Source organism: Hippoglossus hippoglossus, chromosome 19 (assembly GCF_009819705.1).
Source record: "Hippoglossus hippoglossus isolate fHipHip1 chromosome 19, fHipHip1.pri, whole genome shotgun sequence".
In the NCBI taxonomy this organism is placed as follows: domain Eukaryota; kingdom Metazoa; phylum Chordata; class Actinopteri; order Pleuronectiformes; family Pleuronectidae; genus Hippoglossus; species Hippoglossus hippoglossus.
In genome coordinates this window covers 19,671,666-19,688,105 of record NC_047169.1, presented here as the reverse complement: position 1 = coordinate 19,688,105, position 16,440 = coordinate 19,671,666, and the positions used below count along the sequence as shown (strand labels likewise).

The following is a 16,440-nucleotide window of genomic DNA, read 5'->3' as shown; positions in this document are numbered from 1 at the left end:
TTGTGTGTGTGTATGGAAGATGACTTGATGATGTCTGATAAGGGAATTCATGAAGAAAAATGTTGCCATGCATAGTTCAAAAATACATTCTTCCAGGTATCTCTGCATCCTACAGGACTATAGATACAACCTAAAGCTTATAGCCGTATAATGTATGATTAGGCTATATGGTACAAAGGACATCATCATGACATCTGTAGTCAGAAAACACATCACATTGTGTAGTAATGCAGTAACATTTGCAACCAAAAAGGTTCGAGACACATTCTGCTGCTGAGGGGAGCTGAGAGAGTGTAAACAAAACGATGACGCCAAAGGCTCCGTAACTTCTGCTGAGCTGAGGGAAACTGCAGTGGAGTGATAATTGTCTTTGGGTTTATTTGATTCTTTGGTTAATATATGAATACCAAAGCTGTAAGAAACTTTTTTCCATATCAGTTAAAGAGCTGACAAACCCCAGAGAACCCCAGACGGCACAAGACCACAGAGCCGTCTCCCTGGTGAGGTCATTAACGGGCTCTGTGAGAGATGAGCCATCTATGGGCAGCAAAGACGGAGAAGTTTGGAAACAAGTTGCTGAGGCCGGGGAAAATCGTACGTTCCAAATCCATTAATAAAGTTGGAATGCGTTTTTTCCCCGTACCAATAACAGGAAATCCTTGTAATAGCCTTTTTTTTTTTTTGGCTCCTTTCATTAGAGGTATGAGAGCTATCTGTAACGCTAAGATGGTGGCAGCCCCGTGCATCATGCTGTGCAGTTTCAGAGTCCTCCCTCCGCTTGCGTGTCCGTGCTGTGAGACTGCAGCAGTAAAACTACCGGGTCTGACCCATTTCCCTGTGAATCATCCTGCCATATGCTGCTGCGCACACCCAATGCACACAGCGGCCATCGGCCCTCTCAATCTGTGAGCACACACATATCTCTAATCCAATGCCTCTAACCAGGCCAGAGGATTCACAGGCGTGACAGCGGCGTGTTGAGGCCCGAAAAAACAACCCAGGAGGGAAATACACACGGCACACGGAGCGGGGGGGGGGGGGGGGTGACCATGCAGCTGATTGAAGCCTGTCGGAGAGGATACACGAAACAAATACACGCGGCGAACACACAATCAAAAGTTTCATTCTGATGTTGAATTAACTTTCAAATCAAGTCCACTCCCCGAGGTGAGTCGCTGCTCTCCGCATCAAACATCTGATACTAACACACAAAGTCGGAGGAGGGAGTGATTGAATATGACTGGAGGAACAAACAATTGTTGACACAGCAGCTGTACTCGTAGAGCCGGCACCAGCACACTGGGAAGGAGAGGCTTGAGAGCAATTGAAGACTGAACGCACTTATTTGAGTTGGCAAATTCCAATTACAGCAAAGCCATCTATTGATCCTGATCCCAGAGTGTTGTGACAGATTTTATTCTCATTTTCCAGAGATTATCCACTTATTCTGTCCTCTCAGTCAAAGATGTGACAAAAAAAAAAAAACATATCTTCAGTGCAACAGTCCAAAAAGGGATGTCACACCCTGTAATCACTGAAATACAAGTCAATGGAAAGTGTAGCTTTTGTTATAACAGATACAACAACCGGGGGGTTTATGTGTCGTGTGTGTGTGACCATCAGATGAAGCAACTACAAGGGCGACAGTAAAATAAAAATCAGATACACTGGCCGTGCTGATTTCTTAGCTGATGTTAAGTCACAGCAGATAAAGTGTAATCTGTGTGTACCGTTCAGGCCAACCATTCAGAAACAGAAAATGTCAAACAGAAACAGGAAACTGGATTTAAGGTCAATTAACTGACACCATTTTAGAGCTTGTCCAATAGAATAGAGGATAAGTTGTATCTTATTCAGAATTAAAAAAAAGAAAGTAATAATCAAATTGTTTGGTTATGTTATGTGCTTATGTTAAAAGATTACTACTAGCTGTTATATTGTGATCGCATATGTTTAAATTCCCAAACATGTATCTCTGTATCAGCCACAAACCTTCTGTGTTGGCCAGGCTATGAATTGAATCAGTTAACATCCGGCTTGTGGAAATACTGAAACTAATACGCAGCTAAAAATAGGTCCTGATAAATGCACTAGTTGCTCTTGTTTGTTAGTTAAAACTACCAATGTTCAGATATTTAAGGAACCTCTTTCCAAACAATAAAAATAAAATGAATCACCATTACTTTTGGTCAATTAATTGGATTTACCGATGACAAATTATAGCTACCGCCCGACTTGAACTTTAAAAAAGGACACAGCATTTATAAAGTGGCCTATTTAACTCAATGTTTCCCTGCGCATAAACAAACAAGAATGTTGTCACATTATCAAATGCCTGTGAAATTAAGGCAACAAGATGTACCTACTGAAACACAGACTGTGCTAAATCAATTTCAGGCGAGGGGAGCTTGTGTGCTGAAGACAAACACCGTCGCTGTAAGCAGACGCTAAAAAGGATTATGACATTCTGAGAACAAAAACACCACCTGTTCTAGGAACATTTCAGCTTTGTTAATGTAAACCCAAGGCAACATTTCTTTAACATTTTTAATGTAGAATCGATGAGCAACCAGAGTAGAATCCGATTTCTTTAACTAACTGCTAAATCGCTGTAAAACTATTCATATCATCTTTTCATGGAGTGTGTGTATTGATCTATGATGGGATGATTGGAGGGATTGTTTAAATAGTATAATGGCGGGGAGGCCGAGGATAGTTGTTCCATTTTTTTGATATTATTCAATATCAAAAATGTAGTAAAAAATACTCTCTTACCTAAAAACCTTTATTTTTCTGTCTGTCTGCCTCAGGGCGCCACTTTCTCACATGTGTACCAAGGACTAAACCAGGCATTTGTAGAGTGACTCAGGCGATTCTTAACTTGATCGAAGGAATTGTCACATACTGACCCGTGTCCTCGTGGGTTTCGATGCCAGGTTATTTTCGATAAATCAGTGCGCCAGTCCTGCGTTGCTCCGATTCTTCAAACCTACACATGCACGCTTCGGAGGCTGTCGGGTCAAGAAAGCAATTTGACTTTCAAACTTGCGATGGAAAGTAATGGAAAAGCGTCACAAGCTGGAGAACTGCGCCGAACGTCTGGAGCAGGCAGAGCTGCCGTGCCGTGCTTTAGTGAATGTGGACACTTTTTAACGATGTTCTGATGATCTAAAGCTGATTTTTGGAGCTTAACTACTCCTCTCATCCGTCTATTTTTGGGGATACTCAAAGAGGAAGCCATGCACTGCTTGAAGACAACCATCTGTGTCCAGCCAGCCGCTTGCTGTTGCATGGTATGTTGTCAAAATTCCTCCTTAGATTTGACAGATTTTTGCCGATACTGTGGCTTTTAAAGTGAACCATCAAGACACACCTACAGCAAGGTCTTGCCACTCCCCCCCTTCTCCTGTCCTCTTACCCTCCTCCTCCCCTCTTCCCTCGGTCCCTCCGTTGAGCGGTTTGTGATTGAGATTCAGGCTCACAGATGGATACGCCATGGATGCTGGCTCCGACATGTTACACGTCGTCCAGCTATCTGTGGTGCGGGGGGGGGGGCATGAGAAGAATCCCTCTCTGTCTCCCATGCCCCTGCATCGCTGAGGCAATTAGAGCAATCTCCCAGCCTGAGTGAGAAGGGGTCCCTGTCAGATGATAGTAATTGCAGTTTTCATGCACGGGGCCCCGCTCTCTTTTGTAATGCCGCGACAACTCCACTGCTCCAGCCAACCCAAACTCGTGTCAAATTCATTCGAAACCACTATTTGCATAATTGAATATTTACATCACTGAGCTGCCTTCTCTGTCTTTTGCAGCTGACATCAGCTTGTGTTTGAAGACTCATACTTGTCAGGCCATTGATTCTGTTGTGTTCAGCAGCAGACGTTACTACATGACACGGGTATGAATGTGACTGTGTTACACTCTCGCTTGCTCTCCATTAGGGGAATTTCACATGTTGTAATAAGAGCAGTACTTGAAATATATCTGGACATCACATGAGTCACCATCAAAACCACTAGTTGGCAGTGTGGCAGTCGCAGAAGTGACAGGTTTTATTTACTATATTTGTGTAAATTTGTTGCTAAATTTAAAAGGAAATTGTCAAGGACTCAAAGCAAGAGTCACATGATGAATTGTGATTAACTGTATGAGACAGCAGCAAATAAGAAGAGCTGAATGAGTGACTGCACCAGACAAGAAGCAGGTAGTGAGCTTCAAGTGTTACTTACAGGTTCACTGCTTCAGTAAGGTGCACATTTAAGTCATTCCTTGTTTACTTGTTAGTTTTACAGCTTTGAGCAAAACCACACATCTTTCAATCATCATTTGAAAATTGTCCCTTGTCCAAGCACATTGTGCACTTCAAAAAGGTTTAAATAAGCTGAGCAATTATGATGATTGTTGTTGTTGTTAATAATAAGTGACCAATTTAAGAAGAATTATTCATTTTAAAAGACTACTTACAGGACAGGGGCACTTCAGGGGGCAATTCACATTTCAGCAGGAGCCAATGCCCCCCCCCCCCCCGGATCTGCCCCTGCCATTCACTTCCATCAGCATTGCAATGTGCATGCACTTTTCGGCTGTTTTTCATAATCCCTCTCTTGATGGCAGAGCTCATTCTGTCCAGTTTGAAAACCCAGGGGAGCTCAGCCAGACCAGATTGGCTGAGTGGACATTTATATTAATGAAAGTAGGTTTCCATGTTCTCCCCGTGTCTGAGGAGGTTTTTTTCTGTATATTCCAGCTTCCTCCCACAGTCCAAAGACCTACAGACCGGGGGAGGTTAATTAGAGACTCTCAATTGACCGTAGGTTGTTTGTCTCTGTATGTTGGCCCTGCAAGATGCTGGGGACCTGTACAGGCCGTAGCCTGCCCCTCACCCAGTTCCAGCTGGGATTGGCTCCAGCCCTTTCCCCTGTGTCCTAATAAGCAGTATAGATAATGGATGGTTGGATGGATGGATGGATGGATGGATGGATGGATGGATGGCTTAAACTCAAAGTGAACCCCTTAAATGTGACTGAGGCATGCTGGGTATTGTGGTAATTGCCCTTTATTAATTTTTTTGTCACAATGCTACAATGATTACTTGAGAGAAAGGTTTGATTTAATAGAAAATACTACTTAAATAACAAACTTCATCCCCCACAGTTATTTTATTCTTGTAATTATTATATTATATTATAAACATCTCTCTGACACACTTAAATTCAAGCTGAACATCATGACTTTAATGAAGGGAGGTTTTATTGTAGGATGTTTATAGCAGTTCTGGAAGGACAAATGAGATACCAATGCATAAAGGCCTGGTAGCCTAAAAAATGTTTTTTGATATACATATCTGAGACCACCCATGAGCACTAGTATCACAACATGCAACACTTGCTTTGCAATAAACGCTAACGTTATGAGTTTTCTTTTAAAAGGTGTGCTAGTGCTAGCAGGTCGGATAGCAGTAGCACCAATCTGCAGCAGAACAGAGCTGTGAGCTGTGCTTCTGCACCGAAACCGATAAGGCAGACAGTGCAATTGATTTTCTGTCACTCTCAGCTCATTGTTTTTTAGGTTCAAATGATTGAGAGCTGGAATCAGAACACAAACTACAGCTGTTCAAATTGTTTTAAGGATTAAAACAAAAAAGGAAAAAACTACATTCAGCCCCTAAAGCCTTGAGGATCCACCGGTGAAAGTGTGCATACAGGTTACAGGGCATCTGCCCATCTGCTGCTGGTAACCACAGCCAAAAAGCATTATCTATCGGTCCAGGAGCACATGTATGTACCTGTAAACATCTGCACTGATCCGATCTGGAAAAGACCCAACAGCAGCAGCAGCACTGAACTGCAGACAGCTTCACACACACAGGACACACACACACACACACACACACACACACACACACACACACACACACACACACACACACACTCTAGTGATATCCAACACCTGCTATCAAACACAGGATATTAAAGTCATGTGCAGACAGAGATTTAGGGACTGGTTAGCTGGCTCTCTGATTGATATCTGATTGGATGGCTGGCTGGAAAAATGTAGTTTGTCCCTCCAGAGTGAAAGTACAGCTGCCATCCAAGAGCCTGCTGTTTGTTGTTCTACCTAACACTCCCTGTAATTAGGCAGATTCGGAGCTGCCAGTAGAATGACACACACACACACACACACACACACAGGATTCAACACACAGGCTTGTCAGATTTTGCTCATCTGGTTGATCAGGACTACAGGAAGATGTTTTTTTTTCATGAACAGAGGAACACGAAACGAGACAGAAAGTGAAGTAGACGCGGGCCTGATGTTCAGACGAGACACATGTTCTTACACGATCTTCTGCAGCTTGTTTAGCGACAGGAATGTGATTAAAAGCTTTAAAAACACGACTTCTGCTGAACTGCGAATTCCACTTAAAGGATGTGTCATTACTAAATACCCCTTTTTTTTTATGGAATCTGCCACCTGGCACTGGTGTTCACAATGCTCTGCTGCACGCATCTGACTTCAAAGCTGCGAGAACAAAAGCACGGAGGAGCCCATGTCCCCGAATGTTTCACAGTGCTAATAGGTTCCCTGTGCGTTTAGCAGAAATAAAGCAGGCGAAAAGGGACAAAGGACATCTAATCCTGTTCCATAAGCACTATCCATAAATGTGCTGGAAACACTTCACGAAGTGAGTGAGGACTCCAAAAACCGCTTTCTCTCACCTCTCCACCTCCAAAGTGATTAAATTCATTAAACTCTCTTCAAGTAATTGCAGCTTATCTATGGCAGAGTAAATATTCAATTAATACTGCCTTTTTAATAACTATGACGCCTTCAATCCATCGTGCATAGCCTTGCATGTCTCCCTGCCATTAATTAAAATTTCTCTTTGGAGGTCAATTAAATTTCCTTTAACTATTCATTAGCCGGAATACAGGGCAGCACAAAAAATCTATTAAAAGAGGACTTCATTTTCCCTATGCAGTTTTTGAGTGTGTGTGTGTGTGTGTGTGTGTGTGTGTGTGTGTGTGTGTGTGTGTGTGTGTGTGTGTGTGTGTGTGTGTGTGTGTGTGTGTTGTGAGAGGAGGGGGGGGTGTTGTAAGGGAGGGTTAATCTTCCTCTTTGCTTCCCTCCTGGGCAGAAAGTGGCCTTAAGCTCTCTCCGTGTCGAGGTGGCGAGTTGAGCTACGGCGAGTGGAAGCGGAAGCTCTTTACCGATCTCTGTAGCGTTTGGCCAAGGCTGACTGGCTGCCAAACAGCCGGAGACAGAGCGGGCATGAATCAGCACTGACAAGGTGAAGCCAGCTTCGTGTTCACCGGCTGACAGCTCAGGTGCTCAGAGAGATGGAGACACAACAGATTACATTTAGGCCATTGCAGAGGGAGAGAGAGAGAGAGGGAGGGAGGGAAGATAAAGCGAGAGAGAGAGAAAGTTTCCTCGGAGACAAATGAGAAATTTGGGCTTGCTTTGTGTGGGTGTTAATGTGAGCTGTCAATGTGTCAGTTCTTCAAGCCTAACAAGATTGGGACACCAAATACAAGGAATACATAAATTAAAACTATTGGATTTGATGTTTCCTGTAAAATCAAGACAAATTGTGAGTTTATGTTCGGTTTTCCTTTTTTGTGTTACCCGTAACATCTACAGCCCTGATCCTATCTAGTGAATTAAAAAAAATGTTCGATTCATTAATATTGAACACCCAATAAGCTAATATCAACCTGAAGTGACTCATTTTCATTTGTCGCTCTTCCAGAAATTCGGTCTGCTGAAAGAGGAAAGCATCTTTATTTATGATAAAAATGCCTAAAAGTAACATTTACAACAGCTTATTTTAAATTTGACCAGCCATATGAATTCAGAAGTCATGAAGTCAGTTCAAAATGTATCTGTATGGATCAAATCAAAAGAGCATTACAACACACTGGGGATGGTCAGGGATGCTTTGGTTGGAACTTTAAAGCAACGCGACCCTTTCTAGTGGTACTACATTTAGATGGCTCAAATATTTTAAACTCACAGTACTTGTACCGTTACAATTCTTTATTTACTATATTAGCTTTTTTCTTCTTTTTTTAGGGCTTGCTCTATATTAGCTATATCAGAGCTGTCTTTTCAGCGTAAAAAAAAAAAATGGCTCATGCAAACCAAACGCTTCCTTCTGCTGCCGCTTTACTATAAAAGCTCTCCACCGGAGAACCAGCGGGAGGCTTTTATTGTGGAGCGATGTACTTGTCATGGAGATTAGCAGAGCCGGTGGTGCGATTATATAATAAAAAGTTTCCGAAGAAACAAGTTGCAGACATTAAAGAGATACAGCGCCACTAATCTGTTTGGATGAAGAAGTGACCGTCACCGCCAAAACAAAACAGCGAGAGGTAAAGCTCGGTGAGACGACGTCAACATTGGTCATTTTCTGTGTTTGAGGAAACGAAAAAACCTGCAGTTCTTTTTTTTTAATGAAAGAACAGTTTCAAGGTGGCACATTTCTCGCTATTCCATTCTTTGAGTCTCTAGCCCGCTCCGTCTCCTCGCCTTTGTATTTTCATTATGATTCATCCTAAGAGCAATAAAAGTGTGCCATTGTGACTGATGTCCTTATTGCGGAAACATTGCAGGGTAGCTGCTCTCAAAGTGAAGTCCTTGAGGCAGCAGCAGGGGAGCCCTTGCGAAAGGAGGGATTGTTAAATCTAATTTTTATTTCAAGCTGAAATTATGCCACAGAGAAAATGTGTGAGCGACTATTCAAATCGCAGGTTTCCCTACCAATTCTATTATAGTCTCAGAGCGGAGACAGATCTACCATTCATTCTTAAATGACTTACGTCCTCCAGTAAGAGGCCCGAGGACCAAAATCTGATCAGACAGGAGGCCAAGGACAGCGCGTGGGTCTATTTCAGAATCAAGATGAAGACATTAGAACAGCTGCACCCTTCAGTGGGTGGTAACATGCAAGGCGTCCCATACGCTCTATTGTTGCCCCAGGCTTACCCTGTACTTGCTGCTAGCATGTACACATAAACTAATCATAACACTAATCTCACCATGCTACTGTACACTTGTGAAAGCAGACCATCTGTGCGGGCTTCCCAATTAGCTGCCGTCATATGGCACAGGATGGGAAAAAGATCGGAGTCCTCGCTACACCACTGTACAGGAGAAAATAATAAACAGCACGCTTGACTAATCCGCCGTTAAGCTGCAGGATTTCATCTGTAAAGCCCCGAAGATAAAGTTGCGGGTCTTCCTGCACAGAACACGACCATTGTGCATCCTGTGAATAGGTGGATTGTCCTGTATATTATCTCCAGGATGGCGCTCGTTAGACAAATAGCTTACATTGTCTTCCAACAAAAAAACCCCGGTCAGGAGCATCGATCAGGGAGACACGCCTTATCAAATTACAACAGCCAAACAACAGGCAACACAATCGTGACGAGCACCAGGGCAATAGGAGCAATATCTTAGAAACCAGCAACACAAAGAGGCTCATAAGAGATCCCAATCTATCAAGCAGACAGCGGAGAGTATGCACGTGTTTGCATCTGTGTGTCTTTACCTTGTGGCCACCTGTGTTCAGCCTGATGGGCGTGAGGAAGGGGTCAAAGATCATGTGGCTGGTCTCGATGTTGACCGGGGACTGCCTCTTCCCCACCGAGCACAGGTTCCAGGCCGAGTTCACCAGTCCCCAGAACGACGGCACTGCAACACAAAAGACACAATGAGGCGTTAAAAGGGGGGGGAGCATGTGCGGCGAAGAGATAGGACGACCTTCCATGGAGAGGTCTTCGGACTTCGTTATCACGTTTTTTTTTGTATTCAGACCTGCCCAACGAACAATGGGAGGAAAGTTATCAGCCCAGTTGAAAGGATGTGAGGTTTTGTTGGCCTGTAACAATATGTCAGGATTCAATCTACTGATTGCACTAAAATGACATTTCTATAAAAAAATCTGAAACTGTTTCAGTCCATATCGTGAGAGAACTGATTTGATGTGGGAAATTAGTGGAGTGTCCCTTTAGGGAATTCACATAATCACAGTTAAACCATGAATCAAGCTTCATTACATCCATTTGATCGAATAAGATAAGATAAGATGTACCTGTATTTATCCTCCGTAGAGGAAATTCACAAACGACACAGCAGCACAAGAAAGTAGCAACACAGGGGGAAAATATACACTAAAAATAGAAATATTATATACAAAAGTAGAGATAATTAAACATTTTTTAAAATGTGCAATATACAGATGGGGATCAGAGCTGTGTTCATGTGCAATTTGTCCAATAAGGACCACGTTTCATTATAAACAGGACCAAAAATTAGCACCATGCCAAAACTCTACTTACTTAGCTTTGGCAGTAACGCCATTAGGCTGCCCTCGTGTTTCTTGTATTGTGCTACATATGAACCCATTAAAATGCAATCGTCAAATAATTCAGCAATGAGGCTCCCACGCACTTGTATGATCCATCTTGAAGATACAGTAGCATGGATTGCCGGTCGCACACACTGCAGCAGAAAGTGCCCAGATGAGAATCAAGAAACTTACCGGAGCGCAACTAATCTCCAGTGACTTTTAGCAAAACCTCGCTCTGAATGGAGGAGATATCACAGAGCCGAGAGAAGTGGAATCGGCCTGCAATCAGCTAACACGTGCGCTATAAGACTGAGAGGACAGGATGGCACAGTGAGAGGATGTCAGCACTGTGGGAGTGATAGGCATCTCAACCAGTCATTTTCTTATGTAAGACTTGGCCACCGGGACCACGAATTCAATTCCTTCTCAGGATAGGAAGCGAAGGCTTATCACTGTCAACTCCAGCAAGAGGCGTCTTTTTTTGCCACAATATCTGCCGCAGCCTGGAGCAGAATTCTCCATTTAGGAACACAGTATTACGCAGAGATGACTCACTGGAACTGTGCTATGCAAATTCTACTGAGATTTCCAACAAAAGCAGAGATAATTTGAAAATATGCAAATTCCTCGTGAATCAGAGGGAAGCAGACGTAGCGCAGCGTGAATTCAAAGCTCAAGACTCAGCAAGTCAACAAATCCTACATGACTTGGAGGAACAGAGATTGCGGTGCTCATAGACGTGCTACCGAGAAGGCGCCGCGACGCGGCTCAGATAAATACATGGAGTCAAGCGGAACAGGTGCCAGTGTATTCATTGCCCTTTTCTACCAACACATGTCAGCTGAGGCTATGTGCAGATTTGAATGTGTCGTTTAGCTGAAGTACTTCAACAAACACAAGTGACTCAGCGATCTGAGCCAGGAATCGTGTTTTTATCCGCGTTTCTCCACTAACCACGGGTAAAACCAACAGACTGCAGCTCGTCTCAGCTTTACAGGGCATCTTAGGCTCTTCGGCTCATTCCATTGGCTCTACGGCGCACTCTCTCTCCACCGCAGCAGGGCGCAACAGTTTTCAGTGACAAATAGTAAACCGAGTGAGGATGACATGCTCGGCCCAAAACAGCAGACAGACAAAGTTAGAGACCAGCTGGTAAACACGGTGGAGCATTTAGCAGCTACACAGACAGGTAGTTTTCCTCAGGAGGTGGTGTAGACAGCCACATAACAAGATAACAGGGCAGAAACACAACTCCAAATGAATGCTAATGTTACCTCGTACCTGCCGGATGTCAATTTATTATAGCATAATAATTGGAAATATACGTCTATACATTAGAATGTATTTGTGTTGCGTTATTCTACCAACTGCCAACAGTCGGAGGAAAAATGTATTCAGTGTTAATCCATCTCCTAATTACAGAAATCTGTGTCTTACTATTACGTGTGGAACCGCACATCACGAGAACCGCTTTTCTAATTGGTTTCACACTTGGCATGTGTGTTGTGAAGAATGCAAATATAGTGGGGTGTATTTTGGACACAATTTATCAGTTTAAAGTTTAATAGATGTAAGTATATAGAGCTCACTATATAGTGCTCTATGTAGAAGTCCCTATGCAGTTAAATAAGGGTAAGTGAGACAAAATGCCATTGCATGGTCGCTGTAACCACTTGTGTTTCAAATCACCTTGTAAGAACCATCCAGACGTTCTCCTTCACTGACCAAAAGATGACAAATAGGTCTAATATAGACACAGCATGGTGACTGTGACATAAGTTATGATGTACTGTAAGACCTTAGTCACACAACACTGAGTCATACTGCAATTAAAATGCTTTGCTTGGTGATCCTGCTGAAGGTGAGAGTTCTCTATGAGCTGCCTGTACTTAGACTCCACCACAAGTGAAAAAAATATGTTGACCTGCACCGCACCAGAGTTAAACACTCGCCTTGTGAGGGATGCCTCTAAGTTTGACCTCAAACACAATGTTGGAAATTATGCTGACTTTCACAGAGTGCTCACTCACCAGGGGGGTTGCAAGTTGCTGCCTTCATTTATGCCAGCCGAGCGTGGCAGGCAGGCAGCAGCAGCAGGAGCAGCAGGAGACTAGATGGGTGGTTGCTGGGTTCTTCAACAATCTCTCCGCTAAGTCATTTGCTCAGGAGCTGGACAAACTTTGGCAGACTGTTCTCAAAGTCCTGCCCAGTGACCTGCGATGTTTGACCGAGATGCAGAAGTGGTCCCTAGTGACTCTGCCCGGTTCAGTATAATGTCCCATATCAGTGGCAGCTGCAACGGGAAACTGATTTGTAGTGTGAGCAGGCCAAATTTCTGAGGGTGGGGGGGGTTCATGAGTGTGCTGTAGTAGTAAGGGGACAGCACCACCAGTCACCAGTGTTTCGAAATACCAAATGCCAGATTGTGACCCCTCCATGTAGAGTTCAAAGATTTGTGAAAAACCAAAACAAATGCGCCTGTATTTGGTTTCTGCATGTACCAAAAAAACTATCAATCATCTCTCTGTGTTTTCTGCGCTAGTGGCAATACATGTGTCATTTCAAATATACAACACAGAATATACGAACAGAGGGCAATGGAGTTGCCTAGAAACGTGTTGGGCCACCCATCCGTAGAACAGCATTGATTCTTCAAGTCTCTGGATCTATTACCATTATTAACCCCTCTTGGACTGGCCTAGCTGATTGAAAAATATCTTAAAGGGGGCTCCAAACTAATTTGAACCATGTCAAAGACGTTTTTAGTGTATTTTGTTAAAGCATATGCCTGAAGTTGAGTGTAAACAGCCTGTTTGCATATCAACACCAAAACATATCTACAAATTATTTTTAAAGGTCCTCTGTGTAAGAATTAGTGGCCTCTAGTGTTGAGAGTGCAGAATGCAACCAATTGAATGTCCGACGCCTCATCCTCCTCTTGGCCTTTGAGTGACATAAAAATGCAAAAAGCCCTCTCCAGAGCCAGTGCTTGGTTTGTCCCTTCTGGGCTACTGTAGTTATATGACACTGGAGGAACCGCATTAGATTTAAATATAAAGGGCTCATTATGAGCTAATAAACAAAACAACAACAATTCAGACTTAATAGAATTGGTCACTCAATTATGAATATTATATTTTGTTGCTGCCAATAGACGTCCCTGCTCACTGAACCTAATATCTTTACATATTACTGCATTACAGTATGTTCACGGTATTATAATGAATATAGTGTACATACCTTTTAAATGTCATCCCTATGATTTCCAAAATTTCTCATTTCATTTGTATTAAGCTTAACATGAGGATTTATACATATTAAAAAATGTTTTAGGTAGCATTCAGTTAGGGAAGTAAATATGTTTGTTCATGGAGGGAGGTTCGGTGGGAGAGAGAGAGACGGAAAGAGAGTGAGAGAGACCTCTTCTGATGCAAAATCCTTCACGAAAATGACAGGAAATCCATGTGCAGAATGGGAATTGGAGTGTGAGTGGGTCGATCCATTAAACCAGGGCCCCTTGTCGTAAACGTACACATAATTATTAGCTGTTGATAGATTCCCGAATGCAACTACAGCGGCATGGGGCATCACTCATTGCTGACAGAGGCACAAGCAGCTTTGTCAATAATCTACACACACACCCTCCTATAGCACTGATACGCCTATATTTCACTTAGGCTGCTCACAAGCGTTAGAGGCAATTTCATTTCTTATTGGCAAGCTGTAAAAGTGGACAGAGATATATGGTGTGGCCTTTTGCAGATGTCGGACACAGTGGATGTATATTGTGGAAGTGAAAAGGGCAACTGATGGGGGGAGGCTTTTGTTTCATGGTTGGTCCTCATCCCACTTCTTCTGTCAAAGAGCCGTGGCAATTAGGATTTCACTGGGTGGAATGCAGCGAACGCAAAACAACAATTATCATATTTCTGGCTGCTTTCAGCGCATCCGTTTTGTCATCTCCCCCCCCCGTCAGAGCTCGGTGTACGCCCTGTAGATTACGGTACAAGTCCATCACAGTGTCTCTGCAAAGCTCTGCTCCTTATCTTCAGATCATGCACACTGTACCGTACTTTTTGATATAAGCTTCTGGAATGTGACCTCCTCTTTAAATTCTTATTGATCGTGTTCTTTTGACTGTTGTGGTCCATCGGCAGCATGTTGACTGTTCAGGCTCGTTGGTACCATTGAGTCTGTCGAATCTTGTTCATCTAAGTCAACATGAAGTCTGCGATCATTTTGTCAGTGTTACATTCACACTGCATCATCGCCTCCACCACGGAGGTCCTTTTTTCACAGCTGTCCATTTGTTTGTTGGCTGTTTTTTATGTTTGTTTTGTAACCACGATTATGCAAAAACTACTGGATTGATTACCACAAAACTTGGTGGAAGGATGTGGTATAGGTCAGGGAAGAACCCATTACAGTTTTGGTGTGGATCCGAATCAGGGGGCTGATCCAGAAATGTTAATTTTCTTTAACATTGGAAGACATGCAATTTCTGTCCCCCTCTAGGACTCTGGTGGCCTTTGTTACTTTGCTACACAGTTCAAACAAGTCACTCAGGCTGCAGAGATTCATACCATGCACAAATGAATAGAACCCAGCAGATGCCTGGAACATGCACCCATAAACCTAAATTTGCAGAAAAGTGTACCACCATTTAAAAATATACTATTAGTATTAAATTCCATTTAAAACTTCACTGATGTAAAAGTGCAATTGCGTTAATGATATTCTACATATAGTATCAAAAGTAAAATACTCTCATGCACTTTGGACCCGACCAGTGCTGCATCAGCAAAGATACCTGGAAACTGTGGTATTTCAATCCTGTATTGATTTAAGTTAATGAACTATACTGCTACAATAAGGTTATTTAGCCTCCACGCAGTAAATAATATTTCCGAGTGAGCTAACAAACAGACGGACCAGGAAAATAAAAGGAAAGCAACAGATAGAAAATGATAGATGATCTAAACTCCCCTAAATTCCTAAAATATAACAGTATAACTTCCAAAGTGTAAAATCGACAGTGTGTGATGGTAAAAACATTATGATCCTTTGAAGCTCTGGTAGACAATTCGCTCAACTCAACCTGAAGTATAGCGGCATGAAGTGTGTGAAATGTATAGAAACATGACAATGTCTGAGCAAAGACTTAACACTCCTGTCTGCCTGCTCCCCCCCCCCCCAACAACATTTGCTATTACGTTTAATTAAATCAAAATCTCTAGATTCTTCATCAGTGACAGATGAACTGCTTTTAGAAAAAACAGTAAGAATCAACAACCACGAGGAGAAACCAAACACTGTTTTCCATTAAAGTCACATAGTGTATCAGTTGTTAGTCTTTTGCACCTATTTAACCAAACAACGTGCCGTCATAAGCTTGGTCCTCAGCATGGATGTGTGAGGCCCATGTTTGCAGACTAATTATGCGGCTTACTCCGAGGTGCACGCCGGGTCGTCCCTGTGGGCTTATTAGAGTTCAGGGTTGCGGTGAAGGTTGGATCAGAAGTCTGAGGAGACGGTCACTGGACAATTACGCCCTACATTAATTACTTCCTCAGCTGAGCATCTCACAGATACCCATGTAGTCATAAATCGAAAAGCGTGGAGAGACATGGTTTCTCATTATAGAGAGCAGCGTGGAGAATGCTAACATCAAAAGGCATTATATGGACACATGCAGACACACCCAAAGGGGAGAAGCTGCAGCCAGGCCAAGAAAAAGAAGTAACGTCCTATTTTCCACTCTTAATGAGATTCACACACATACTTAAGAACACATATGCATGCACACACACACACACACACACACACACACACACACACACACACACACACACACACACACACACACACACACACACACACACACACACACACACACAGGCCAGTGTTGGAGGCAGCAGAGGTATTCATTTCATTAAACAGGCCCAGCCACCGAGATAGCTTTAATGAAATGTCTTTATTCTGTCAACTGGATATGGCTGAAAAGTTAGAGCAATAGTTTTGGGGAAACGAGAGGGAATTGGAGAAATGCACTCACACATGCTAAGACACCCCCCGAACACACA

General features: G+C 42.9%; 1 protein-coding gene across 1 annotated transcript in view; it reads right to left on the bottom strand.

The window, feature by feature from the left end:
* The window catches only part of ca10a (carbonic anhydrase Xa), a 240,247-nt gene that overhangs the window by 134,447 nt on the left and 89,360 nt on the right, over window positions 1-16,440 (bottom strand). Inside the window, exon 3 of the mRNA XM_034569647.1 lies at window positions 9,557-9,699. Within this exon, the coding sequence (XP_034425538.1) occupies window positions 9,557-9,699 (143 nt within the window). The remainder of the gene's footprint in view (window positions 1-9,556; window positions 9,700-16,440) is intronic.